At 46.5% G+C, this 26,737-nt stretch overlaps 13 protein-coding genes and 1 non-coding gene across 14 annotated transcripts; 5 read left to right on the top strand and 9 right to left on the bottom strand.

Moving 5' to 3' along the window:
• The first annotated feature begins 75 nt into the window (after positions 1-75).
• LY89DRAFT_680074 (dienelactone hydrolase family protein-like protein) lies at positions 76-1,237 on the top strand. The gene is made up of 3 exons (XM_018214004.1): positions 76-347; positions 402-573; positions 632-1,237. The coding sequence occupies exons 1-3, from the start codon at positions 242-244 to the stop codon at positions 1,110-1,112; spliced, it is 759 nt and encodes a 252-aa protein (XP_018077660.1). The 5' UTR covers positions 76-241; the 3' UTR covers positions 1,113-1,237.
• On the bottom strand, positions 1,236-2,047 carry LY89DRAFT_178515 (uncharacterized protein). The gene is made up of 3 exons (XM_018205596.1): positions 1,857-2,047; positions 1,604-1,800; positions 1,236-1,488 (listed from the first exon to the last, which is right to left on the bottom strand). The coding sequence occupies exons 1-3, from the start codon at positions 1,959-1,961 to the stop codon at positions 1,461-1,463; spliced, it is 330 nt and encodes a 109-aa protein (XP_018077661.1). The 5' UTR covers positions 1,962-2,047; the 3' UTR covers positions 1,236-1,460.
• A 782-nt stretch (positions 2,048-2,829) lies between these two features.
• Positions 2,830-3,986, bottom strand: LY89DRAFT_680076 (uncharacterized protein). The gene is made up of 2 exons (XM_018214005.1): positions 3,020-3,986; positions 2,830-2,969 (listed from the first exon to the last, which is right to left on the bottom strand). The coding sequence occupies exons 1-2, from the start codon at positions 3,945-3,947 to the stop codon at positions 2,857-2,859; spliced, it is 1,041 nt and encodes a 346-aa protein (XP_018077662.1). The 5' UTR covers positions 3,948-3,986; the 3' UTR covers positions 2,830-2,856.
• An 808-nt stretch (positions 3,987-4,794) lies between these two features.
• Positions 4,795-6,282, bottom strand: LY89DRAFT_713798 (uncharacterized protein; the record flags this gene model as incomplete). The annotated part of the gene is made up of 3 exons (XM_018218077.1): positions 4,795-5,793; positions 5,850-6,226; positions 6,279-6,282. The coding sequence occupies 3 exons, from the start codon at positions 6,280-6,282 to the stop codon at positions 5,035-5,037; spliced, it is 1,140 nt and encodes a 379-aa protein (XP_018077663.1). The 3' UTR covers positions 4,795-5,034.
• Positions 6,283-6,884: 602 nt separating this feature from the next.
• Positions 6,885-8,237, bottom strand: LY89DRAFT_178610 (uncharacterized protein). The gene is made up of 3 exons (XM_018205597.1): positions 8,007-8,237; positions 7,592-7,944; positions 6,885-7,545 (listed from the first exon to the last, which is right to left on the bottom strand). The coding sequence occupies exons 1-3, from the start codon at positions 8,008-8,010 to the stop codon at positions 7,018-7,020; spliced, it is 885 nt and encodes a 294-aa protein (XP_018077664.1). The 5' UTR covers positions 8,011-8,237; the 3' UTR covers positions 6,885-7,017.
• Positions 8,238-9,028: 791 nt separating this feature from the next.
• LY89DRAFT_680079 (2-methylcitrate dehydratase) lies at positions 9,029-10,937 on the bottom strand. The gene is made up of 3 exons (XM_018214006.1): positions 10,574-10,937; positions 9,745-10,522; positions 9,029-9,697 (listed from the first exon to the last, which is right to left on the bottom strand). The coding sequence occupies exons 1-3, from the start codon at positions 10,835-10,837 to the stop codon at positions 9,084-9,086; spliced, it is 1,656 nt and encodes a 551-aa protein (XP_018077665.1). The 5' UTR covers positions 10,838-10,937; the 3' UTR covers positions 9,029-9,083.
• Positions 10,938-12,172: 1,235 nt separating this feature from the next.
• LY89DRAFT_728071 (uncharacterized protein) lies at positions 12,173-13,877 on the top strand (the record flags this gene model as incomplete). The annotated part of the gene is made up of 2 exons (XM_018219228.1): positions 12,173-13,069; positions 13,119-13,877. 2 exons carry the CDS (start codon positions 12,173-12,175, stop codon positions 13,875-13,877), a joined length of 1,656 nt encoding a protein of 551 aa, XP_018077666.1.
• Positions 13,878-14,664: 787 nt separating this feature from the next.
• LY89DRAFT_663764 (uncharacterized protein) lies at positions 14,665-15,337 on the top strand (the record flags this gene model as incomplete). The annotated part of the gene is made up of 3 exons (XM_018212723.1): positions 14,665-14,737; positions 14,792-14,991; positions 15,047-15,337. The coding sequence occupies 3 exons, from the start codon at positions 14,665-14,667 to the stop codon at positions 15,335-15,337; spliced, it is 564 nt and encodes a 187-aa protein (XP_018077667.1).
• Positions 15,338-16,086: 749 nt separating this feature from the next.
• LY89DRAFT_680081 (uncharacterized protein) lies at positions 16,087-17,539 on the bottom strand. The gene is made up of 4 exons (XM_018214007.1): positions 16,955-17,539; positions 16,732-16,907; positions 16,456-16,680; positions 16,087-16,400 (listed from the first exon to the last, which is right to left on the bottom strand). Exons 1-4 carry the CDS (start codon positions 17,181-17,183, stop codon positions 16,320-16,322), a joined length of 711 nt encoding a protein of 236 aa, XP_018077668.1. The 5' UTR covers positions 17,184-17,539; the 3' UTR covers positions 16,087-16,319.
• A 545-nt stretch (positions 17,540-18,084) lies between these two features.
• LY89DRAFT_693490 (glutathione S-transferase-like protein) lies at positions 18,085-19,161 on the top strand (the record flags this gene model as incomplete). Its single annotated transcript, XM_018216639.1, has 3 exons — positions 18,085-18,184; positions 18,235-18,986; positions 19,033-19,161. The coding sequence occupies 3 exons, from the start codon at positions 18,085-18,087 to the stop codon at positions 19,159-19,161; spliced, it is 981 nt and encodes a 326-aa protein (XP_018077669.1).
• Positions 19,162-20,286: 1,125 nt separating this feature from the next.
• Positions 20,287-20,405, bottom strand: LY89DRAFT_t8. Its single transcript has one exon. It is a non-coding gene; the product is annotated as a tRNA-Lys (tRNA).
• Positions 20,406-21,034: 629 nt separating this feature from the next.
• Positions 21,035-23,402, top strand: LY89DRAFT_573541 (alpha/beta-hydrolase; the record flags this gene model as incomplete). Its single annotated transcript, XM_018208690.1, has 7 exons — positions 21,035-21,175; positions 21,222-21,739; positions 21,785-22,226; positions 22,272-22,413; positions 22,690-22,806; positions 22,857-23,021; positions 23,134-23,402. The coding sequence occupies 7 exons, from the start codon at positions 21,035-21,037 to the stop codon at positions 23,400-23,402; spliced, it is 1,794 nt and encodes a 597-aa protein (XP_018077670.1).
• Positions 23,403-24,161: 759 nt separating this feature from the next.
• Positions 24,162-24,984, bottom strand: LY89DRAFT_680083 (uncharacterized protein). Its single transcript, XM_018214008.1, has 2 exons — positions 24,761-24,984; positions 24,162-24,713 (listed from the first exon to the last, which is right to left on the bottom strand). The coding sequence occupies exons 1-2, from the start codon at positions 24,762-24,764 to the stop codon at positions 24,304-24,306; spliced, it is 414 nt and encodes a 137-aa protein (XP_018077671.1). The 5' UTR covers positions 24,765-24,984; the 3' UTR covers positions 24,162-24,303.
• Positions 24,985-25,594: 610 nt separating this feature from the next.
• LY89DRAFT_713807 (uncharacterized protein) lies at positions 25,595-26,267 on the bottom strand (the record flags this gene model as incomplete). Its single annotated transcript, XM_018218078.1, has 3 exons — positions 25,595-25,873; positions 25,922-26,199; positions 26,264-26,267. 3 exons carry the CDS (start codon positions 26,265-26,267, stop codon positions 25,595-25,597), a joined length of 561 nt encoding a protein of 186 aa, XP_018077672.1.
• Between the last annotated feature and the right edge of the window lie 470 nt (positions 26,268-26,737).

Raw genomic sequence — 26,737 nt, forward strand, 5'->3', positions numbered from 1 at the left:
TCCATACCTATGTTCTCAGTATTTATAATCTTAATGATAACGTCACACATTCGGTTCCATTTAGACTGCCCCGCACCTTGACCCCTCTCTGATACAACGCCACTTCTCCAATTTCAACCTCATGCGATTGCAATTGTTCAGAACTTCAGTCGCACTGTCAAAACCAAAGATCCGAACCGCTCCATCATTTCGACTCGAACCCCAAACAAAACCTTCATCGATCAATAAAAAATACCACAAGATGGCAATGCACGGACACAGCGCAGCTTGCTGCAGCATCCCTCCCATTGTATCCAAAGGCTACGAACCCAAGGGAAAATACGAAACAATCGGTGGTCTAAAGACCTGCAAGTATCTCTACAGCTTCGTCGCACGTCAATTGCTAACAGAAAGACCAACAGACGTCACTGGTCCAGCCGATGCAACCAAAGCCATTCTGTACATTTACGACATCTTCGGATACTTCCCTCAATCGCTCCAAGGAGCCGATATCCTCTCAACCGCAGACGACAAAACCAAGTACCAAGTTTTCATGCCTGATTGGTTCGAGGGTAACCCTGCTGATATCTCCTGGTACGACTTTCACCTAGCTACCATCTGCGACGGCATAAACTGACTTTTAATCTCTCAGGTACCCTCCCGACACAAAAGAAAAAGGCGAAAAACTAGGAAACTTCTTCCAAACGACCGGTGCCCCTCCCGCAACCGCCGCGAAAGTCCCCAAAATCCTCAAAGAAATCGAATCGAAATACAGCTCAATCAACACCTGGGGCGTAGTCGGCTTCTGCTGGGGCGGAAAGATCGTATCTCTGACTACATCCACAACATCTACACCATTCAAAGCTGGAGCAGAATGCCATCCTGCGATGGTTGATCCCTCCGAGGCGGAGAATATCAAGATCCCGCTGTGCATGTTGGCCAGCAAGGACGAGCCGAAGGATGATGTGGAGAAGTTTGAGAAGAATTTGAAGGGCGAGAAACATGTTGAAATTTTTGGAGATCAAATTCATGGATGGATGGCTGCTAGGAGTGATTTGGAGGATCAGAGGGTCAAGAGCGAGTACGAGAGGGGATATAAGACTTTGTTGGAGTTCTTTGGGAAGTATTTGTAAGTGGTATTTCGTTGTAGAGCGGAACGGGGGTGAAGTGGATGCTGAGCAGACACTGATGAGTCGTTCCTGGAGGTAGGAATGGGAATTATGCAAAACTATGAGGTTAATGCTGATGGAGGGGCGATGGTGGAGAAAAAGCTTATATATATGAAACTAGCAAAATATCAATCGCTGAATTTGAAGTGATTCAATGTATATTCTTGCTTAAAGTCCAAGCGTGTTGAGTACCGCTGTCTTGCTTTGTCTGACCACACCAGTCCGTTTGCTGAGACAAAGCCCAACCCGTATGTATGCCCTTAATCTGAATCTTATCTGCCATTGAAGCTTGTATCAATCAGGATCTTGTGTCTAGCCCTTGACGACTTCTGGGGTGTAGCTGTATCAACATTAGCTCTTGCTCAAACAATCCTTCCCATTTCGCAAATCCACCCGCAGCCTTTCCCAATAAAATGCCACTACCTCATTAATCAAACCAAAGGGATTCAACTCACTAAACAGTCATAACCCCCTCAACACCCAAAGTCTTAGCACCTTTCTTCAACTCCGCATGCGCCTCGCACCCATCATCATAATACTTCATATCCTCCATATCCTTAAACTCGGACCTCGCAACCAATGTGAAGCCCTGCGATCGCACATCCTCATACGCCGGGCCCGCCGCCAAAGACAGAATATACGGCTTACCACCCTATAAGCTGTTGTCAGAACCGTCTCATACATAGCTTTGGGAAGGAGGAGTGATACCTTGGTAGCAGTCTCGCTCAACGTTTTGTAGAAGCCCAGGAGTTTCTGCTGGTCCTCCTTGAGAGGTAGCTTGAACATGGTAATGCGAACAATCTTAGATGCCATTGTGCTTCTTGCTCAGATTGTTTTTCCAATTGAGTTGATGCTGTGTTCGCTGCTGTGCAATGGAAGGAAAGAAGTTGTTGCAGTGCAGTAGTGGGGAAGTCCGAAGCTTTTATCCTGTAAGGTACGCGAGGGGCAATGGAGGGGTCAAAAATCTAGATCTTTGGCAGGACAATTAAGTGGTCAATGAAGAAGATGAGAAGGATATATAGAATGGAAGGAAAGAATTGAGAGGTAAGCTCCAGACGGCAAGCATAGAAAGGTTATTCCGAGTCTCAGCTTCTGGCTCATGGAGGGGTCCGTATGAAAAGACCGTGGGGTTCTCGGCAATGCGGGGTTCATGCGGAATCTTACCGCATCCCATTATTGAAGCTACTTCTCAGCATGACTACCTACATGAAAAGTGCAATTCTCTGTCAAGGGAAAAATTTGCGGCCTTCGAAAGCTCAGAAAGGTAGCCAGATATGGAGTTGTATAGAAAATGAGAAGCCCAGCGGCTTCAATTAAGCTATTCCGGGAGTCTTCGGGGTAACTAATCCCATGGCAGATGTATTGAAAGTTTGTCAGCTGATTGATAACCCTGGATACAAGCGGACTTTTTCTGAGGCCGTAGTGCGAGAGGTGGACAAATTGTGGAGACTGGTCATTGTCGTTTACGCTGGGATGAAGTGAGAAGCAATGCACTTGCTGGTGGCTTCCACGGCGAGGATAGCTACTGATTATTGCGAAGATTGCAGAACAGAAGCAAGTGCCAAAGTAGCCTATCCCAGAATTCGGGATTGCCGAAGCTAGTGACATTGTGGGAAGTGGTGATAATATTGGTGGAGCTGCAAGTGTCTCCTATGCTTTGGTTGAATTTGGAGAACGAGTGGCCAAGGTCTTGTTGAATCTGCCATATTTAGACTGAGTTGCAAATCCACTGACGGTAAGAATCGACAGTTTCAACAAATCTAACTCTGGGAATCACTCCATCACACAGGCGCCTTTCATTCTTGGTCACCTTTTTATGATCTACAAACATCGTCAGATTTGGTACTTAAGCGAGACAGAGGGATATCGACCTTCAATCTTTTTCTTCATCTTCTCCATAAGTAGCTTCTTCGCCTGTCTCAGAATGTATTCAGCTTGCCGAGCTGCACTCTCCCATGTAGCGTTGGGCGATATTGACTCGTCACGGCCGTTTCCTAGGAGACTTTCATTGTTCGCCAACGATGGTGCCAGCAGAAATGGAGTCCCCCTTGGCTCTGTGAAAACGATATCAGACGCGCAGGGCAGACCGGGTCCGCCAACAACCAGAATTAGTTCTCGATTGTTATTTAACATTCGTATTAATTCAAATGAGCAGAGGTAGAGCCTGCCTTCATCATCATCATAATCATCTTCATCGTCATCCATGATAAATGGATCTACCCAATTACCTGCGTCCATGGCTAGTGAACCGAGACTCAAGGTCCATTCTGGATACTCTTTATCGAGCAACATCGGCTGTCTAACATCGTGCCCATCATAGAGGATGACATTTTTGGGAAGCCGATCAGTCGTATCAACCCATAGTGTATCGATGTCAGAATGGAAATATTGCACTCCACAGATGGGACGTAATGTTTCAGGATGGTGGACATAATAGAACGGCATCCGAAGACTGAGGCCCAGCTCCTGGGATTCTTTGCACGCGTACATGATCGAGTTGATTTGACTGCGACTGATATGGTCCTTCCTCATGATATGTATGCGTGGTGTCCTGAATGCAGATCTCCAAATTTGGAGGCGAATTTCGGTCGGGAAGGCGGAGAATAGAGGAAAACTCGGTTTGTTTTGTTGGATTCTGCGAAGTTCGCGTGCCATGGAAGCATTTTCTGCGACGATGTGTTTGAGCTGCTCGGCCGAACTCAGCAGTGACTTGTATAGCTCTGCAGAGATTTGAAGTGTAGGGGCGTCGCTTGAATTCGAAGAGGGTTCCTCGTTCGGTAACGCGGAGTTTTGATTCATTGCGGCGTTGTTTCGTCGAACCTTGGTGTATGTTAAGAGCGACCTCGAATGGTGTTGAGAGACAAAAGATAATCTTCTGCAACAAAATGTCTGTAGACGCGAAGTCGCGAACCCCTGCTCTTCCTTTCGCCGAGGTCCTTCTCAACCAATCAAATGGCGAAAGACCTAATACCATGCTCGATCCTTTTAGCAACCATCTTCAGAGTCTTCAAGGGAGATACTAACCGGAGTTGACAAGGTAAAAAAATAAGTAGAGTACAACTAGTGAAGATGTAATCAATGGCTGTTATCCGTGCTTCAAGACTCTGATAGCTCGAGTCTTGTGTCAGGGGCTTTAGCGAGGGAGGATTTGCGGAAGCTTTGAGAATTGATCGAAGGCACTCTTCTTGAGGCGATTGACGATTGAGGTGGCGTACGGACACCTAATCGTAGCCCTTTTTCCGAGTTGAGTCCGAGAGAGGAATGCCCTGTTGGAGTTGCTGGATCTTTCAGAATTAGATGGAACCTCGAATTTCGGACGATGGATATCTATGCTGATGACACTTGAATTGTTGATGAGATGATGCTTCGAGACTATTAAAGTAGGATCGTAAGACACCGAAAGCTACGAAGGAAAGAGGCATGGACAGGTGATACGTGAGTTGAGGCCAAAGCACCTTCCGCCGCAGGCACTCAAGTCCTCAATGCACATCAATTTGTGAAAGTCAGGGCAAGGAAATGAGAATTGTTTTGATGTATGTACTAAGTGACTGTTCGATGTTACCTGCCTTTTCCGTGTAGATGAAGCTGTAGCATGTTCCAGTGTAACGCTCCTTAGTCCTATGCAGCTGCCCAGCGTCAGTTGGTCCCTCCAGCCACGTAAATGTCCACCCACCCCGTCCTTAACAGATTGTTCTCCCGCTGTCAATCCCTAAATATGTTTGTTTGTACCCCCAGTTCATATGTTATTAAAGGACAAAAAAAGCTCCTCCATCGATCTTCCTTCGCATAGATGTCCCAAGCGTCAAATCAAGTCGTCGAAGACCAAGTCTAGCATAGCTACGGCTCGCTTCTCGTCCAGGTCAGATTGAGGTTCCAGATTGGGAACTCAGATCTTCTCCATATTCTGTTTGGTGAAGCCAGAGCACCAATCAGGAAGAGCCGAATCATTTGCAGCATCCGTCGAAAGTTCCAGACGCTCTCCCTGTGCTGATCTCTCTTCGGGGTCATCTGTGCTGGTCTCGAGACGAGGGGCAAGAGGAGCAGTCGAAATAGGATTGTCCATCTTGACCTTCTTGGCTGCGCGCTCTTCTCCGACTTCGCTCTTGACAGAGTTGTCGACTCCCACGTTTGCTTCGACAGCAAGCTGACCCGAGGAACTCGATGAAGCGGTAGCAGTGCTCGATGCCGAAGTCTCTCGATTTCTCTTGCCTAAGACAGTGTCGTTGTCCTCGGTCTTCATTGGAATTTGTGGATTCGGGCCGATGGAGTCGGATTGGTTGACTTCGGACTTGATCGGCATTGGTGATGGAGATTGAGCTCCGGTTGTCTTGCCCACAATCGACTCGCTGCTGCTGCTACCATCGGTATTGATAGATATTTGTGATGGGTCAGGAAATGCAGCACACTCAGGATTCCAGAACTTGCACTTCCAGGGAGTGGAGCCCTTTTCGTTGTGCAAGATAGACGAAATTGCAGTGAGCTCAAGGTCGCTCGGGATACTGGGAAGGCCCATTTGTTGGTATGCAGAGCTCAGCTTCAGAACATTATGTTCCTTGGTGAAGGGCTCATAATAAATGTCGCCGTTCTCCCAACGTCTGACGAGCTCTTCGGGTGGCCAAGATGCCCAGTTCATACGATCTTGATTCTTCTTCTCAGAGTTAGTATGCAAAGAGACAGGGATGGGAAATGTGGGGATCTAACCAAATACTCCACCTTCGCCTTGATCTCAAGCATCTTCTTGTGCACCTTCTCATGGCGAACCTCATCCTCCGTCTTATTCTTTAGGCGATTTTCCTCTGCGCGAAGCTTCTCGATGGCATCCTCCTCCTTGACAAATCTCTCATTCGCCACCTTGGCTTCTCCTTCAGCCTGTGTGAGCGACTTTTGGGCGCGTGCGAGCTTCTTCTCAGTGGCCCTATTAATCCTGGTAGCCTCTTGGACTGTCGCAGCAGCATTTCCAAGCTTTTCGTAAACCTCCTTTCGCTGAGCTCTCAGTAGCTCGACAACTTTGATAGTCTCGTTCAACTTCTTCGCCAGATCATTCAACTCCTTCTGGAGGTGATCAATCTCTTCAATGGCTGCTCAAAGTGTCAGCAACGTCTTGCGAAAATGATCAGCTTCGGTGCTTACCCATTGCGTTGGTGTAGTGAAGATTTTGAAGATGAGTTTGAAAAGCTGCTGGCAAGCTCGAACAAGAGGTGTTGAAGAACCTGAATATGATTGAGGACTTGTCTGTAGTCGAGAAAATCAAAGGTAACTAGGTGATTGTGGGCTGTGAAGCTCGCGGCTTTTCAAGGTAGGGAGGATTGCGATTGAAGGTGGGAAGTGTGAAGTCGTTGCTGAAGAGATAATATTGTTGTCTGAGATTAGAAGTGTAGTTGGTTGGACGTTCTCAATTATTTGTCAGAGCTGAAGTCCAATCAAGGAAGTGGAAGTTATGGACTGAAGAGATGGGGAGTTTCAAGTTGTGGGTAAAGTTGAAGATGAGATTCAAAAGAAGAAGGTTTCAATTAGGAGTAAGCTTCTTGCCTGAGGTTGAAAGTTTGATTGTGGGACCTTGCCAATTTTTACGTCAAGCCGAAAGTAAGATGGAGACTATATGACTTTGAAGCCAGGAGAGACATTTTGTACTGGTCACACAATCAGAAATGGAAAAAGATGATGAAATTGCCGGACTTTTCAGAAATCTAAGCTATCAACGCCCACCCAGCACTAACGCCAGCCCGAAAAGTCCGTCCACCCGCAGAATATCAAGGGAAACCAACGCTGTTATTGTAAAAGACCAGAATGATCGTATGTGAATGTCGAACGCATGGAGGTGACTTTTGTGAAACAAAAGTCCCATTGCGCCACTGATGATTGAGCTCGCTTAGAGGTGGCGAGAAGCACCATAAGGGCGCATAATAGTAGCCTCAATTGCCAACTCAGGGGTAGGCTGCAGCCAGCTAGCCACATTGAACTCCTTGGGGTCGGACAAGCGGGTGCGCATGTCTGACTCGATGTCCTTATCAGAGACCAACTTTCGGCTCATGAACATTCCAGGACCGACACTGGTACCAGGTATTGTTTGGGGGTCGAATTTGGCCGGTGCAGTCTCCTCGGCAAGGGTGACATCAGAATTCGAACCAGCTTCGGCACGGTATCGAGGCCAATGGATGGAGTTCAGAGGTGTCTTGCAGACTTGGAAGTTGACCTCATAGGCGACACGGCGAACAACGTCTCTGGTGGGGGCGAAGAGATCGCGTTGTGTGGTCTTGTAAGCAGACACAAGCTTGTCGACATTCCTAGCATGCTCTCCAGATTTGGTCATGAAGTGCGAGTAGTCAATGTCGCCAGACTCGAATCTGGTGATAAGCTCCTCGTCGGACCAAGCATGCCAATTCTTCAACTCCTGGTTCTACATGTTGTTAGAATAATTCTACTTGTTTGTTGCTCTATCATACCTTCTTGTCAATCTGCTCTTCAAGATCCAAGACCTTACGAGCTGCCTTAGCACAAGCCTCGACTTCTACCAATGCAAGTCTCGCCGTCTCATGTTGGCAACGTTCATACTCAGCCGCAATATCTCGTACGCTAGCCTGCCAGACTTGCCGAGAGGTATCGTTTTGATTTCCCACGAGTTGAGGTAGAGCTTGGTTTCGTGCTGCAACCAGTGGTGTCATTCGTCTAGTCATCTCTTGCTGGCATCGGTCGTAGTTGGCCGCCTTGGTATCGCAAGCTTGTTGGTACTCATTCTTGGCGATCTCGAGTTGGCCTTTGAGTTCAACCTTGGTGGAAGCGGTGGAGGCACTAGTAGCTGAAAGACTTATTAGTATCATAGAAAGTGTAGCGTGCATCAACAATAGATAATATACTTACACATCTTGAGCAACCTTTGTTACAAAGTTGACGCCGAGTTGGAGGGACGGTACTTGTCGAAAGGTTGTAGACGAAGGAAGAAGATCGAAACTGTTGCCAGATCGCCCCATTATATAGACCTGAAATCGAAGTTCGCTAGCGAACTCACAAACATCAGACGAAGCCTTTAACACGAAATTTTGTTAGGTGAATAGGTTTCCGAATTGAATAAAGAGCCTCGTCGCCTTGCGTTGTCTAGCCTGTCTCGGCCCGAGCCGGAGCTCCACATAAATTGGATCCTGCCTGGTCCTTGAGGCGCTAGCACTCTAACATACAACATAAAAAGCAATTGTCTTTAATCCTGTCCATCTATCGTTCGCACCTTTATTTGCGACGACTTCCAATCACAAAAGCAAACAGGAACACAGGCAACAAATAACGGCGCACTATTGCAAGAGTAAAAAAGATCCTTTAAAGAAAATGGGTACGTTCAAGAGGCTCATGCAACTACCCTTTCCCATTGAAATTACATACTCATACTTTTGGCTAGCTTCCGAAAACGATTTAGGCTCATCCAGCAAGGGCTCAAGCAAGGAGGAAAACGTCGCACGTACTGTGACTTCCCACTCCAACTCCTTGGTCGACTTACTGGTGCAACTATCTTCGGCATACAACAACCCCGGCGACAAGGTAAGTTATCATCTCCTTGCATCCGACTAGCAAAGGCAGAACTGACTCCGATGATCAGGAAGCTGTTGAGAAAGCAAAGCTGTCGCTCGTAGGCGGCTTGCAATCAGAGCAGAAGATCGTGCACACTAAAGCTGAGGATAAGATGTTGGCCAGTGTTATGGAGACTTTAGCCGTGAATAATAACGATGAGGGCAAAGGAAAGGGCAAAGAGATGTAAAGTTCTGCTAATTGCGTTTCGGGACATGAGAGGCAGCAAGTTTGCGTTGGCACTTGCCAAGATAAATCGAAGCGTCTGACCTGCACCTATGCACTTCCGTATTTTCCGCTCGCAGTCCATGATGTGAGGCTCGATAATCGAAGATTCGGAAGTGTTGTTCATTCTCATCTATAGGGATTCCAGTTGGGTTTTTAAACAAACTTACTGTCTTTGCTGACATACAAGTCAACGTATTCATCCACAGCCATGTTTTCTAGCTTTTTGCCATCGTTTCCGAGGTCAACCAACTCTTTCACCTTTTGTTCACTGTAGTGTGGGCCCAAGTGTCTCTTATATTTGGCCAGGATTTCTGGCTTCGCTTCTTCTCTTCGTAATCTGTGTCCCAACGGGGCCTCTACAACGATTTCTTCCAAGACAGTGCCATCGTTCAGAGTGACGGTTAAGGCATTAGGGATGGTTCGCATGTTCTCGTCATGGTAGTCCTTGGTGAATTGGGGATCTTCAACGCACTTGATCTTTTGGCGCAGCGACTCAACGAGTGGCGAAGTTGCTGCCTCACCTCCGTCGGTATAATCAGTAGCCTCGAGACGGCCATAGACAAGCATGACTGAGCACATGTACTGAATGCAATGGTCACGGTCCGCAAAGTTGTCCATAGGCTTGAACTGCTTGTCGATAATGCGAATACAAGCTTCGTGAGTTCGGCAAGTAATGTCCTTAATATCAGCGGCGGATTTCCCCTGGTCTGCCAATTGTTTATGGATTCTCTTCGCAGCTTCAATCGCGGTTTGGGAGTGAAACTCGGCTATAAAATGTGAGAAGAGGGGTAATAGTGGGGCATCGAGGGCGTACCTGGGTATGAGACTTTGAACAGCACGTTCTCCATGACATAGCTACCATATGGTCTCTGGAACTCGAACTTCTTGCCCTTGAACAGGACGTCGTAGAAACCCCAGACTGGGGCGGACAGGACGGTTGGGACCCCAGGCTCGCCCTTCATGACCTTCAAAACAAGGTTCACTGCACGTTGGCAAGCATCACCAGCAGCCCACGATTTCCTTGACATAGTGTTGGGAGAGTGTCTGTAGGTCCTCAAACTCTGGCCATCAACCCAAGCTTGCGAGACGGCATCGGCCGTCTGCTTCTCGGACAAGCCCAACATTCTCGAGACAACGGCAGCAGAAGCAACCTTGACAAGAACAACATGGTCAAGTCCGACCTTGTTAAAGGAGTTCAGAAGTGCTAAGCATCCTTGGATCTCGTGTGCCTTGATCATAGCCTCTAGAACCTCTTTGACGGTTATGACTTTTCCATTGCCCAGATTTCCGCCAGCTCGATTCGTTCGTGAGATCCAGTCTGCGACGGCTAAGATAGCTCCCAAATTGTCTGAAGGGTGTCCCCATTCCGCAGCAAGCCAGCAGTCATTGTAATCCAGCCATCTGATCATAGCACCAATGTTGAAAGCTCCATTGACAGGATCAAGTTGAAATGGGGTGCCTGGAACCTTAGTGCCATTGGGAACCACAGTTCCCTCAACAATTGGGCCAAGCAGCTTCGTGCATTCTTTAAACCGTAGACCTTCGAGGCCGCAGCCTAATGTATCGAGGAAGACGAATCGAGCTGTGTCGAACTTTTGAAGCATTTAGTAAGTGGGGTCTAAGCCGAACTTTGACAAACTTACAGCCAGGTCGGAATCGATTGGCGTATTGTGAACATAGCTTGCGATGTCTTTAATTTCTGGATCATATTCGCGGGCTTGAGGTGGTGGCGGGGCACTAGATTGTAAGGGTGACATTGTGGAGAATTGTTTGAAGGATGAAGTGCGTTGTGAAGCTGCGAAGTTCGGTCTGCACGTAATAAGAGGGGCACGAAGAGCTCGCGATTGGAGGAAGGGCACTCGTAGATTTCTGCTAGCAGTTCGAACACCTCGATTGATCGCCGACATGGTCATCAATTGATGTCAAAAAGAGGAGTGAGGTCTGGAGAACGAAATGCACGCTTCTCACAGGAAGTCACGACTCGACGTAGAGATTTATGGCTGGGTCGTTTCTCTTTGGCATCCTTGGTCTTGCCTCGGCTATGAACGGCACGAAGGATCGTTACGTCACGTGCAGCCTCCTAGATTCGGATCGCCTCGGTCTCGGCTGTGAGGAAAGGGGTGATCGGTGCGTGGGATCTTTATTGTAGTTGATATGGTCATTGAGGTTCTGGATGTGGTTGAGGCAAGTCACTTATGAAGGAATGTTGTTTCACAGGATTCGTTGAGGAGTCATTCTTGTATCACTATGTTTGCCATGTTTTCTAACCGAGCATTGTAATTTGTGAAGGAGGCTTTGAGACTGAGCTATTAAATGTCCTAGAGATGAGTTAGGGTCCCAATGTTACTACTCTTATGTGGCTCTAGAATATGCCAAAGGTGATCGCAAGAATGCTGTGCTGTGGCAATGATAGCTGCATCCGCTACACATGATCTGCCCAGAAAAAAACTATTTGTTATTCATATACGCCCCTACTCTCGATCCATAACCTTGCTACTAGAACGCTGACTGAAACCCTGTAAAACATGCCCAGAAAAATACCACCAGAACAGGTATATAAGGTACAGATTGTAGTAGGTTAGGGTCATGTTAAATCAAAATTCTCTGGATAAGAAGACTCTTCGAGACTAAAAGGAAATCTGGGTCATTTTAAATCATCCTATCTCTTTAAGTTTTAGTTCATTGATGAGACTTGGTTCGTAATATTGTTTTCATATCCCAATGTTTATGGTACCATCTTTCTTTGATCAAGATGACCGTAGCAAACAGACGATTTTCCAGATTCAAGAGTCTGCACATGAACCACTTACAGACAGGTAAACAATAGATCGTTTCCAACGGACGATAGGACATGCCATTCCTTGAAAGGCCAGAAAGCACTTTTTGTAGTAGGCCCAAATATCTGACCTGGGTTGGGAAGGCTATGTTACGCACACCAACAAACAGACTAAGAAATAGGACGTAGATATAAAGGAAAACAAATATACTTTGCTGAAACTATCTCTAGAATGAATCATGTAATATTTCTCAAGATAATTGAGGGGTCTGTCCAAGGTATTTCTGGGTATAACCCACCCCTTGGGAGACATTTGAGATGAACTTTCAACTTCATTACCCATGATGACTTCAGCTTTAATCACCAAAGCATTATTGAACGTGAATATAAAGATGCCCGCACATCGCCTATCACTTCTGAAGGTCCCAAGTTTCTGGAATACCTCTTTCCAGAACAAACAGCCACAATGTCAGCAACGCGAACAGTAAGAAATTCAGGCGGACTTGGAATCAAGTTCGGCGATCAATATACTGATATACGTCGCTCCTCTGTTGTTGTGTCCCAGTCGTCCTCCATTTACAGCTTTGAAGAGGGTATTGACAAGATCGATACGCCCCACCCCGCCTATGGGTTCACAACAAGTCCTGAGCCAGTTGTTGAAAAGCCAATTGCTCCAAGGAGAGTCGATGCCATCGATCTTGAAGCAGATCCCTACGAACTTCTTGAAGAACTCCTGGATTCGACGCTGCGCGACCAAGCAGTGACATTTGTTCGAAAGTCGTCGTCTACCCCTCGCGCTGGATCTTCGCAGTTCACGCCAAGGGTTTTTTCTGGCACAGCCACATTTGCGACAGGCTCTCCCCTTCCTCCCAGATACCAACGACAACGACAAACACAAATCTACACAGGCAGCCCTGTACGAAATCATCGCTCCTGCACAGTCTCTGGTGCTGAAGCCTCTCGAATCCCCCCATCAAATAGTAGCCCCGATCTTCGTGGGTTCTCTGAATCACATTACCGCTCACAATCCACCCCAACTGCCCTGACGCCAACCCAAACCGACTCACATTCCTTCTCGACCTTTGGAAATCGACTCCTGAAGAAGCTTCCGAAGCTGCCAAACATCTCGAAGAGGATTCGCCTTCCATCGCAGATTTTTCCTTTCTTTACAAAAGCACAAGAAGCTGAGACTGCAGAGAAGGTGTATTCGAAAGTCCACGGTTGTGAACGCCACCAGAACTGCACAGATTGCACGAATATCGAGTTCGCATACTGGGAAAATAAAATCATGTCTACCTCTATTCCAGCCGATGAGCGTCAAAAGATCATTGCCAACAACAAATCTCTGCGTACAATCAAGAATGTAAGTTGGAACTGTCTTCAGATGAGGAGGGCGTAGCTAACACGCCTAGGAACTCGAAAGCCTTCTTGAGAATGGGATGATTAGCGATGAAACATACGATACTGTTATCAATTCTCTGCCTGCCGAAACCTCACTCAACAGCGCTGCACGAAGAAATGTGGTTCCTCCTTCTCCAATCCCGACGCCTGAAACCAACCCTCTCACGGCTGCGATCAGCAACATGAGAATCAACAGCAACAGCAGCCAAGAGCCTCCTTCATACTCTTCCTCCACGGCTGCTCCCCCAGCTCTTCCAGGACGTGCACCTACCCAGCAACCCGAGAGACCAGAGATTGGTCGTGCCACCAGTTTATACCCTTACGAAGGCGCCCCAGAGGACTGCTCGTTCGGAGTCAATGAAACACTCGTCATCTATGAATACATGAATAATGAATGGTGCTATGGCAAGAACTTGACTACTGGCAAGCAAGGCCTTTTCCCTACGAACTACGTCCAAATCAAACAACAAGCACCGACACCAAACCCCAACGCGTACGGTGCATATGGAGCTGACAAGCAGAATGCTCAATGGGGAGGAGGATACCCAGGTCAATATCAACAAGCACAGGCACAAGGTCCCCCACCACCAGGCCCAAGCAATCCTTACAACAGCGCTGTACCACCAATGCAAATCGCGGAGCAACCTGTAGACGGCAAGCCAGGCAAGGGCGCGGAAATGGGCAAGAAGTTTGGCAAGAAGTTGGGTAACGCTGCTATCTTTGGTGCTGGTGCTACGATTGGAGGCAACATCGTCAATTCGATCTTCTAGACGGATACATGGCTTGCACTTGGTGTTGAATCGTGACATCTCAGCCATCAAAACTGGTCTGACGATTGGTGGAGTTCTGGCGTTCTTATCACGTTCATTTATGACGCATTAATTTCGCTTGCTGCGTATTGAAATGGCTGATGCGTCTTCATCACATCCGCTATTCATTCTCAATACTATGGTCACAAATGGACCTCTTTCTGGTCTCTTCGCTGCTGTTCTGGACATCGGTCAGCACGATAATGAGAAAATGCAAAGGAAGGCGGACATTTGAATGGAGGTAGTCCTATTTTTCTATCCTTGGTTGATGACTTGGGGTTCTCTTTCTTGCATTCGCGAGCCTCTAGTAGACCAAAATTCAACTGATATCGAAAGAACGCAAAGTGACTAGACTTAATCAAATATCGTTGAAGCAGCAGTATGACAATCAGTGGCAGAAGTCTCTACCTTCTTACAGTTTCTCGAATGAAGGGACTATGACTTTTTACAGCGGTCTGATTATGCATGAGCTTTTCGGATCGCGAGAGCATCCTAGCTTTCCTCAGAATCATCTTGCTTCAAAATCTTTTCTTTTTAGATTGGCTTGGCATGGGTCACTCTTTTTGATCGGGTAGAAGATTCATTCAATCTATAGCCGAAATATATGCCAAAGGAAGTTGCTCAAATTGAGAAAATCTCCCACCTCTCTGTCTTTTGAATTTCTTTTCCCCTTCAAGCTCAGTGAATCTCAATCAATCAATAAACTCAACGCACTCTTCAATAACTTCCTGTACAACGTCTGCCCGAAATGAATACAATCAATCCTATCGAAAATGGGCATTTCACTGGTACACCAAGGAATCCCGAAGTCGATTACTTGTGTAAGATATGACGTTCATACCCCAATCTTAGACAAGTATTGATATTCATATCAGCCCGCAGCCCTTTACCTACTCTCAAGACACAATACCGACAGTTCAAGCAGGAGTTGGTCAGAGTAGAAGCCAATGAACGTCATCTGCGCCGACAACACGCGTTGGACCAAGATCCGTACTGCCCAGACTTAGGTCCAGAACGTACATTCCAACCTCTGAAAGACAAGGTCTTATTTCTTAGGCAAGCCATCGAGCTCAGGGTACAGACCCCCTGCACACTCACCCTCAGAGCGCACATTCTGACAACCCTCCCAGTTGGAGCAGACCAAGAATGGCCAATACTTCTGGACTCCCAAGGAATACGTCCTCAGATTCGAAAGTGGAGACATGAACTACGCACACTTGGCAGACCCAATAGCTAGATATCGTCTTCAGAGAGCCTTCGCGGAAGTTCATCGCGATCGTATCCCGCCATCCCAGGAGATGATCGAGGAGGTTGCTAGGCAGATCAACAATGCTTCGCTCAATTTCCCTATGACCTATCGTCCTTACACTCAAGCCCGCGAGAGTGCCGGCAGGACTATCTACTCACAGAATGCTTTCTAAGTCTTTCGTTCCATGTCATGCTTCGACCACAAGCCAAATGGCCGTAGCTTTGGAGGGATGAGAACTGGAAGCGGAGATTTGGATGGGAACTGTGATGGTGGTATCGTGGCTATGGAACTGGGACATTATACTAAAAGCTCTTATTGTTTACTCTGCTTTCTGGCAGGAGTTGCGCTGCTTTCTCCTTTTCTGAGATAGACAACAATCTAGTGGACGTCTTTTCGGGCCAACAATTGAGATCTTTGGTAGAACTTTGGAAGCATCTGCAATAGAGTTGTCTCCATAAACCTGAATTCGTGCTATTTGTCTTTCACAACAGATACAGGAAAACACTGGTGGTCGCTCTCTCGCAGAGAGTGCTTCATCTCCGAAGCCATTACTCGTTGGTTATTCAAAGCTTTAAGCTTGTGGCCGACTCGCTCGTCGTTGTCGTTTCCAGGCCGTTGTGCTCTCTCCCGCATTCGCTTCCCATCATCCCGTGTTGCGTCTGTAGTGGCGCAGCCTCGCATCAGCAAAAGCGAACTGGTTGGTGGATGCTGCATGCGGGAGGCACATATATTGGTGTTCCCGGCATTCTAGATTTCTTTCTTGCAATGGGGAATTCTTTTCAGGTGGGCGAATGAAAATATTCGCCGAGATGGTGGGGTGGCGTTTATGTGCAGCGCTTGCTGAGCGGCACGGACGGGTAGATTGCAGGGGGGCTTGGGGTACCTGAATGGAAGTCTAGAAGGAAAAGAAGAAAAGTAGATGCGAGAAATGTGATTTTCTTTCTTTCAACCCCGAGTAATGGATGTCTTAAAACAAGTGCTTGATGGTCTAATTCCATGTGAAGTGAGAATAGGAAATAAAGCATTAACATTGCCAAATATCAAATGGTATCCTTGACCCCGCCAAAATCTAACAATCCATCATCCTGAAGGAAACTCGTATACACTGTATCAAACGCCCTTGTGTAGCGTCTAATCGACTCTTTCCCCATGGGCTACGTGGTCGTCATGTTGAGTTCTGAATAATTGATTTCTCCAAATTCTGAGCTATTGCATGAATCGTAGTCATCGGAGACCTGAAAGTCGAATTAGAAAATCTGTCTCAAATCCGAACAAGCTGGAAGAAGTTACCTTCGAAGTCGGAACAGTATATCTGTCTGGCGTCCGACCTTGCAATCCTGGCTCCATATCAGTTCCAACTTTCGCTCCGCTCATTATCGACAGTTTCTCTTCCTCCTTCCTCATCTCCGAGACTTCGTATGCGGAAGCGTTGAGGATATCGTAGGTTTCCTTGAGTGTCGGTCCACTGGTCTTCACCATCTTGGCAACAAGTTTCATGTGTTCAATGAAGTCATTCTACAATGATGTTAATCGATACACCGATTTCAAGTTGATCTCAGCACTCACCACTTGTGTCAAAGTAAACGATTTCCTGTCTGCCCTTGTGGTTGCCTCCTTCTGCCGCCTTTCACAGTCGTTTCTCATGGCTGAGATTATATTGACTTGCTTGTTGAATGGAACTGAGCCAACTGCCTTCTTCTCAACGTTACCAAGGGAGTCAAGTTGCGCATCTCCGAGTTGAACTGTTTTCAAGTCAACATTGTTTGAGCACCATAACTAAGTGACATACCTAATTTGTTGAAGATTTCTGATCTTGCTCTACGAACCTTCTCCAAGAAGTTCTCTGCGCTGATTACAGTCTCTCTATTCAAGACTACATTCACTGGAAGTGAAATGCTTCCATTCAACATGCCACGAATCGTAGCTTCGACTGCAAAGAACTGTCCAAAGCATTTCGATATTTCGTCCAGGGTAGCCGCAATGGGCTTCCTGTCGCTTGATGTTTTTGATTTACTCATAATGAAAGACAGAATGGTTTCGTCAGATCAAGCTAACAGTAGCAAAGATAAGATGAAAGAAAGACGAGGCCTCCTTGAAAAAGGGCATGCTTATGCTTTTCGGGGTCCTGTTCTAGTACGACGGCGTCAAAGCTGCGCCGCGGTTCCCGTGCGACCCCGCCACCCCAATCGTTGGAAAACGCTTTTGAGGCGCCCGCAAGTGGCATGATTGAATTGTCAAGTCTGACTGGTCATTTCGGAGGATGGATCGCGCTTGTTCAGGTTCGCTCAGTCCGCACCAGTAAACCCGGATTTATATTTAGGGCGTCTTCCGACTTCGATTGTTCTATACCCCGCTGTGCCTGAATAGATAAGGCTCGGTCGATTTCTACTCGTGGCCTGCATGCCTTGCATGCATCGGGGGATCTTTATAGCTTGATCGAACAGATAAATGAAGTGCGAAGAGGGTCCCATAGGCCCGAGCCGTCACCGAGGTACTTTTGGTCGTAACATGGCTCACTGCATGAATGTCATCTTGACCGGTGCCTAGACCTGTGTGACATTGTGTGACATTCACACATCCAAATAAGCCGACAGTGTCTTTTCTATATCGTAAAAGTTGATGTTATGAGACGCAGGAATGTAGCGAGGAGAAGTAACTTTCAGCTCGGGCAGTGGACGAATAGCACTGCGCATTTCGACTTTCTCGATGCAAGGAGAAGCCGGGATTCCCGGAAAGGCTGCTCCTATTGTAGCTTAGGTCAGCCTTGCTGACAAGGCTTTTCCATAACACCATGATCCATGCCACCAGAGGCCGAGGGATGTGGGGAGAGAAATCATGAACAAATGTCAACTACCTACACAACGGTCAACCTCTTCACAAACCAACAATCGAATCAGGCAGGTCCAATCGCACTTCAGCATGTCTTCTACATCAACTTTCAATGATGGAGCCTGGCATGGCCTGATTGAACCAGACGGACAATTTCCACCTCAAGACGGAAGATATCATTTGTACATCGGTCTGCGAAACATACCAGATACTTCAAACATCCGCTGACTTGTGCAACAGGATTATTTTGTCCCTTCGCACATCGAGCAAACCTCATCCGACACCTGAAAGGCCTGACAGACATTATCGACATATCTATTGTGAAGCCATATCCGAAAGGCGACGACAAAGGCTGGCCAGGATGGAAATTTCCGACTGCGGATGATCCATACGAAGGCTCGACTTCCGACAAGCTATTTGGAAGCGAGTATCTGCATGAAGTATATTTTAAGGAGAAGAAGGACTACGAGGGCAGATACAGTGTGCCAGTATTATGGGACAAGCAGAAAACCCAGTTGGTCAATAACGAGAGTCTGGAAATACTGCGAAACTTCAACACTGGGTTCAATACTATATTGCCAGAAGAGTATAGGAACCGAGACTTCTATCCCGAAAAGCTACGAAAAGAAATAGACGAGATTGGACAATGGATGCAGGCGGATCTGAATACAGGAGTTTACAAAGCTGGTTTCGCTCCGGATCAGGCAACATACGACAAGAATGTTATACCAGTGTTTCGAGCGTTGAACCGACTAGAAGAGATGCTGTCAAAGAATGGTGGACCATACGTGCTAGGCTCTGAGTTGACGGAAGTCGACATCAGGCTCTACCCAACACTGATCAGATTCGATACCGTTTATGTCCAACACTTCAAATGCAATCTCGGAACTATTCGACATGACTACCCACGACTGAATGAATGGATGAAGAATCTGTACTGGAATATTCCTGGTTTCAAGGAGACTACCGACTTCCGCCATATCAAAGAAAATGTAAGGATATTTCACGTTTACAATAGATTGACTGACCAAGTGTTAGTATACCAAGAGCCATGCAGACATCAACCCTAAGGCTATTACTCCTATGGGACCGATACCTGATATTGAAAGCGGTTTTGAGAAGGATTGGAGTAAGTTGAAAGCTGGTGGTGTTGCTTTGCCAGAATAGGAACTGCCTATGTACGAATTACGACACGCGAAGGAGCAATCAGACCTCCCGCTTCGGGCCCTCAGACATGAAATGTAAAATTACAATATGATCGAGAGAGAGGCTAGATCGAGTGACGGTCTGTGATGAGTCTCGTTCGGTTGCGAAGTCATTTCTTCTTATACAAAAAGGGGAAAATTAAGCCGCATAGTCTTGAGGCTCAAGTCCTTTTCCTCTCCTCCCTGCTTACAGGAAAATGTACATGATTCGTTGGACATTGAGAAAATTGCTCTTGTAAGCATACATATCAAGTTTCAAAATTCCAAAGTTCTCAAACAAGGGGACATTGCTTACCGAAAAGGATCCCAAGCTCGCCCAGCACTTTGTAGTTTGTGTTAGAGGCCAAGTCGAATGTCGTACGATGCATCGGAAGGTGCAACTCCTAGAGGGCCCATGGTTCCATGAGAAGAGTGTTGGTCTGAGAATTTAAGAATAAGACGGGTTGTCTATGGCTCGTCTTTGGTCCATTCTCCCGACCCTGAGAATTTTACTTGGTCGCGAGGTGCGGCAAATACTGTAGCAGGGGAAAGTCGGATAGATATCACTTCACCTTAGAACTTAAGCGAAATCCATTCCTCTTGAACTGTGACACAATTACGAGGGAAATTTAGAAACCTTTGTAACCTGACTCCGAAGTAGCAGGAAGGCTCAGTGAAGGGAAATGGAGGCATAAGAGACAAAACACCATAGGCGTCACTAGTTTGGAGAGTTGGTCTTGAGGGTTTGGTAGTTCTTCAAGAGTCCTGGCCAACCGTGCGCCCAGGAGAAATTGGGCCTTTATCCAGTACATGCCCGCACTTCCACCTAGCGAACTACTCTCGTTAAAGGCTCGGCACTGGCTTCGAAAGAAGGACTCGACAAAAACCACAAATGTGATAATGCTACATCTTATAATTACTACTCAAAATTTAACCATATAAATCGAAAAGCAAGGGTTCCCTACCTAGGCATTCTTCAATCAAGTAGAATCAAGTATTGGTACTCAATCTCATGGAATGAAAATCGAATTTCAAGAAGCATAAAAATTATAAGAAAAATAAAAAAAAATAAAAAATAAAAAGAAGAATCAAATAAGCAATTTCGCGCCGCCCGACGAGAGGCTCGAACTCTCAACCTTGGGCTCTCATAAGCAGAATAACTGCACCATGAAGATACAATTAACGTCTTTAAAAGGCCCACGCGCTAACCAATTGTGCCAGCCGGGCAAATATTGTTTTGACCAGGATTTGCTTATTTAAAATAATGATCACTCTAGCCAAAGTGAGACAGTCCGTGGATACTTCCTGAGTCACGGTTGGTGGACCGACCTCGGCGGATGACACATTTCTCAGACTAGTCTAGTCTACACTACTTAGAACTCCAATCCATTCAGACGACCAGTAGAATCATCTATAATCTCAAATCATGAGCACCTTGTCTCACAGCTCCATGGTGCGTACGTCACTTAAGAGTATCGCCTGAGTAGACGTTTCTATCGGATTATGAAATTATCTAGGTAAAGTATGCATCTTGCAAACTCCTATCGGCGGAGCTCGTACCGACCCCGTACCGGCCCTTCTCTCATTGGCTGCAATGATAATTTCATCCCGAGCTCAGATTCGAAGACTGTCCATCATCATGGTTTAGACGGCCATTCACCTCGCTCTAAATCGAATGCGACAGGTTGCCTCCTATTGCTGTCGAATATGCGTCTCATGCTATTCCATAGTTGGAAGTTGCTGCCATATATATATTGCAATGGAAGTATGTTCTTTTTTCTACTTTCCTTACTCCATCTGCATTTCAGTCTTTACAATTTTGCACACTTGATCTACACCCTTTTTCGCATAGAAACATGTTCTCCTTGTCTCACGTCGTCTTGGCTATTGTCTTTCTTTCGAGTGTGGTCACGGCACAGTACTTTCCACCGGTCCCTGAAGGTATCACAACCATCAAATCTAGCAACTACGAGAATGCAACCATATCGTACAAAGAGGTGAGCCTCTCTTGTTCATAAATTGACTGCAATTGACCGTTATTAGACCTTCATCTGCGAGACAACCCCTGGTGTTCGTGGTTGGAGTGGTTATGTTCATCTTCCTGCCGATGCATCTCGAGACTACCCCATCAATACTTTCTTCTGGTTCTTCGAAGCTCGCAATCGATCAACCGATACCCCTCTTGCTATTTGGCTGAATGGAGGTCCAGGTGCTTCATCAGTAGCATCTGTTGTGAGCGAGAACGGTCCATGCAATGTCTTGGCGGACTCGAACAGCACCGAGTTCAACCCTTGGTCTTGGAACAACGAAGTCGACATGCTCTATATTGACCAACCTGTACAAGTAGGCTTCTCGTACGACAGACTAGCCAATGGAACATTGGATGCACTGTCTACGTCTCTGTTGCCAGTTGTTGCCGATTTCTCGATTTCTGGGGTACCGATGCAAAACGATACATTGTTTGTCGGTACATTCCCATCACTCAATTCAAGTACGACGGCCACGACGAGTACTATCGCAGCATCAGCGGTTTGGGAATTTCTGCAGGCGTGGCTGAATGGGTGAGTTGGACTTTTCGTTCAATATAGTCGCTGATAGTATGATAGATTTCCCTTTTATGAGAGTTGTAATGATAAGGGCCTCGGTATATGGGGTGCCTCATATGGAGGCCATTGGGTCACAGCTCTTGCTGGATTCATTGAAGATCAAAATGACCGCATAACCGCTGGTACTCTGGAGGATGCATTCCTAATCAAAGTTGATACGGTCGGCATCATCAATGGACAAGTCGACTTTACAATTCTAGCAGGCTCATATCCAGATATGGCATACAACAATACTTACGGGTTTCAAGCTATTTCCGAAGTGGAATATTTGAGCGCCAAAGCCAATGTCACGATGTGCGAAAACCTGTTTCAAGAGTGCCGGGATCAAGCTGCTTTTTACGATCCAGAGAATTTAGGAAATGTCACCAGTGTCAATAGCTTATGTGTAGCGGCGTATGGGTATTGCGCTCTCTATGTCGAATACGTCTATCTGATTTCTGGCGTCAGTCACCTTCCTGTTTCACTAAACTTTACTAAAACCAATCAGCACGATTCATTCGACATTGGTCACACGACCCCGGACTCTGAGCCGACAAAATATGAGCTGGGATACCTCAATCAACATTGGGTGCAAGCAGCGCTTGGCGTTCCTCTCAACTTCACATATCAAAACATGGTCGTCTACAACGGTACCTCAACCCACTTTTCTTTTTCAACCATTAATTCAATTGTTAATTCTGTTGCATATCGCGATATCATATTGTGTCCGACTTAATCTTACGTGAAGCATAAGACTGATAGTTGCGGTCTTATGGATTATATAAGATGTGCTAAGGTGTTCCTTCTTCTCGCTTCGAGCCGAGAGATGAAGGATCGTGGCTGGGAACAGCCATGGAGCTGCAGCCAGAGAATCCTTGTTCTCATGAAGACCTCAGATTGGATATGGAGACGCTGACGATCTTTAGCTGTGATGGCATCTGGTGACATTGTCAGAGGAAGATTTCCGGAAACTCTTGGCGACCTGCTAGATCGCGGGGTACAAGTCACTCTCATGTATGGAGACCGAGACTACATCTGTAATTGTAAGTGCATCAAAGACACAGTACTGCGGAACTCAACTCAGCGTATGCAGGGATAAGTGGTGAGCGAACTAGTCTTGCCCTCAATTCAACACTGTCCTCCGGATTCCAAGAAGCAGGTTACGTCAATATCACCACGAACGACACTTATTATGGTGGGGTTGTCCGTCAACATGGCAACTTATCTTTCTCCCGAGTCTTCGATGCTGCTCATGAAGGTAAGTCCACTGCAATCAATGAGTTTCCAGCTAGGCCAAAGCAAAGCAGATTTTACTTTGCTCACTACTAGACATAATATATCTCAAAGAAATACCACTAATTACCCTGTAGTGGCTTACTACCAACCCGAAACAGCCTACCGTGTCTTCACTCGAGCCATGTTCCACACAGACATTGCAACAGGTGGTATCTCTATCGCTGACCACAACAATTACTCCACTACTGGGCCTTCTTCAGGCTTTCACATCAAGAACACGATGCCTGATAATCCACCAAACATCTGCTATACCTACATGGCAACTACAACTTGCACCACGGATCAACTTGCAAAGCTACAGAATGGGACGGCAGTTGTGGAAGATTGGATTGTCGTTGGATAATGGAATGTCGGTGCAGATTGATGATGCAGTGCGCTGTTGCCATTGCCACTGCTCACGAGGTAAGGAATTCCAATCCTATCTAGAGGGAAGAAAGACAATAAAATCGCCCCCCGTAATTACAGGGTATCAAGTCTTATTACTCGTATTATTTATTTTGTAAAAATACAGTCCTGTGCGCTATAACAAAAAGGCTTTCATCACGGTGATTGTGGCATATAGTGATGCGGCTGCAAGGCATTTAAGGGCGTTTTGACCTTGTTTAAGCTCATTGTAAGCAATGTGGAAGGCCTTGAGTGCTATTTGGAAGGTTAATAAGTTTCCGTCCACTTGACTTAAGCGAAGGCTTACATATGTTTGTGTGTTCTTGAGTAGTTGATGATGGTAGAGGAGTGATAGTGGTGAAGCGATTGCTTCTATACTGTCTTGACGCTCAGAGCCGCCTTCTCTCTCTGGATTATCCGCCGAGTTCGCCTTCAGGTTGGTCGCTCAGCAAGCAAAGAGTCGAAGCTGTAGAGCTACGCTGGAGGAGTGACTTCGACAGACTAGAAGTCGAATGGTTAAGGTAACGCGTTGTAGAGCTGAGGCTGAAGTATTCAAATTCACGGAATGAGCCCTTCTTGAACTTGAAGAATCAAATCCTAGAGTTGAAAAGATTCAAGAACGAGGGGAGAGTGATGATAGCAGGAGCACATAAAATGGGCACATAACACAATAAAATACGCATACTCTAGCTATGTCATGTATTACTTTTTATCTTGTTCTGCCGGAGCGCTTGCCAAATTATTGAGACTCTCAACACTCGTCCGCTGTGAAATAAGGCTATTTGCACTGCTCCGACGCTTTCCAAGCACAGGCCCAATAGAATCCTGTCATCCCAGGCCGTGTATACTGACGTCGCCCTTCAAAAGCTCTCCCCTCCCTCATGGTCATTTGGTCGTGCACATGTGCGCATGTTTGACTGGTATCTGGCAATCTGATCCTTAACATCCTGAAGTCTTCGTACAAGTCCACTCATAGCAGCCATACCACGATGATCATCAATTTGATGCTCCAACTGATCCCTATCGGATGTTGAAACGGCCTGAGCCAAGGATTGACTTCCAATTTTGGCTTGCTCCTTAGCACTATAGTTGCTTCCGAGAGTTTGCCGAAGCTCCTCGTTGGCACGGTTGCTCTCCTCCCGCGCAATACGAAGAGCGGCAAGAAGAGGCTGCACTCTATCGCGACGTTGGCGAAGGGGGTGTTGAGGATCTTTAATCAAGTTCTCGATGCGTTGGCGCTCATGTTCCAGCTCGGAAAGAGTGGGAGATGCTACTGAATAGTTAGTATGTCAAGGTATTCTCTATTGTCATACTCACACATAATCGCGTTACAATGAAGTCTGCGCAATGGCAATTCAGGGATCGAGAGGAACTGAAAAGCGCATCTGATAGCAAATCTGCGAAATATTTGCGTGATTGAAGAAAGATGTGCTCGGGGTCAAGCAAGAACACCTTTAATGAAGGTATGGATAGAGGGCTTTGAGTGTCGAAGTTGCTCTGGGGAAGAAAGAAGTGGATAAAAAGATTTCGGAAAGTTTCTTAGTAAAATTCCATGGAAAGAGTTGCGCTCTATTATACTCAAGTGTGCTGGTGGTGACCAGCTGCTGCCACGTGATTAGTGTGCTGTTCTACAACCCAATGCGGAAGGAGTCACAGAGAAACGCAAAGTGGAGAATGGAATGATCACAAGAGTATTTAGTGTTAATTGCTTGGAGTTGAAGTACAGAGTCACCCAAAAGCATGAAGACTGAAAACAGATCGATCCTCAGAAGTTGGAATGACTTGTCAGAACAGTCACTTTCCTTGTGGAGCAAAGGATTGACTGTGAGATTAATCTGTAGAGCATGAAAGGTCTCCCCAGTCACAACTGAAATTTTCACTATGTTTGCACGTTGATCGAAAGTCATGATGCGATTTATTACAAGAAAAAGCTTCTCGCATTGCACCGCTGTCCGCCAGCGCAATACTAGGTCTTGGTGATGTCTTAAGCTGAGTGCTTGCATAGTCCCTTTCACGAAAGCAAATACTCCACCCCAGCAAACCTTATGATGTCTCCAAAACCACAAACAATCCCCGCAGTCTTCTAGTCCAGCTGCGCCAAAAAAAAAAAGCAAGTAGAAGAATTATTTCTCAAAGCCACAAGTTATCAAGCTATGCCTTAACAGTGGCAACCCAGTCCTTCCACAAGTCACCCTCAGAGGGTTTTTTGTACTGTCCAGCAATGATCTCCTCGGCGATACACAAGACGACCTCCTCTGGCGGGTCCTCTGGCGGGAAACATCTGTCGTTGGAACGGTTGCTGTAGCCCACACTCAAGATCTTGATATTGCACGGCTTTCGCAGAACCTCGTAGTTCATCTCACCAGCCTCGAATCTCTTTACTCGCTCTTGCTCAGACCACATATGCCAGTCGATCAAGAAGCCATGTTCCTACGAAGTGTTAATTAACATGTTGTGAAACAGGGTAAGGTTACTGACCATATTTGTTCGCAGCTCACGAGCGTTGTCGTAAATTCTCTTGAGAAAAGTCTCGGCCGACTCAAAGTGTCGGACCAGTCGACGAATGTTGCGCTTAAGGCTCTTGATGTCTTCTGCGCGGTCAGGACACGGCTCTGCTTCATTTTTCAACCGAAGGGTTGCGATCTCAGCGTCGAGCTTCGAGATGGCGAGATCGCTACGTGCAGAAAGTTCTTGGCACGCGCGCTTTGCACTGGCTTCTTCGGCTGCGCAGACTTGGAGGGTGACAGAGGTAACAGCTATTGCATCATGTTAGCAATGTCAATTGCAACATGCGCTCATGGGCGCAGGAAGGATACGTACACATGATGCTTGATGTCGCTTTGGTTGTCTGTTCTGGTGTATGGAGGAGTGGGACTGGTAATGTCTTGATGCGAATGTGCCAAAGTTGATATTGGTGTGGAGGAGATGGATGTTCAGGAAGGAAGATGGTGGATAGAAAAGCCTCGTTTCCTGTATCTATATACTATGATTTGCGCCACGATAGCATGAGATTACTAGTGCGCCAAGAAAGACGAAGATGTGAATTGGGACGCTTCGAGCGCAAGAAAGGGTTGGTCTACTAAGCCTCTCGGGTTCCTAGCGCACAACATTTCCAAGTGCAACTTTCGATTTTCTTCTACTCGAGACTCTCCCTATACCAAAATTCAATGTTGGATGAATATTGCATACTTCCAGTCCATATGTGCCTGAAAATATCTTGTAGTATAGAGTTGCTGCGTTTGTGGCCAAAGGAAGCGTTAAGCGAGATAATAGGGGGCGGGGTACGTGGGATAA

Source organism: Mollisia scopiformis, assembly GCF_001500285.1.
Source record: "Mollisia scopiformis unplaced genomic scaffold LY89scaffold_2, whole genome shotgun sequence".
Lineage (NCBI taxonomy): Eukaryota > Fungi > Ascomycota > Leotiomycetes > Helotiales > Mollisiaceae > Mollisia > Mollisia scopiformis.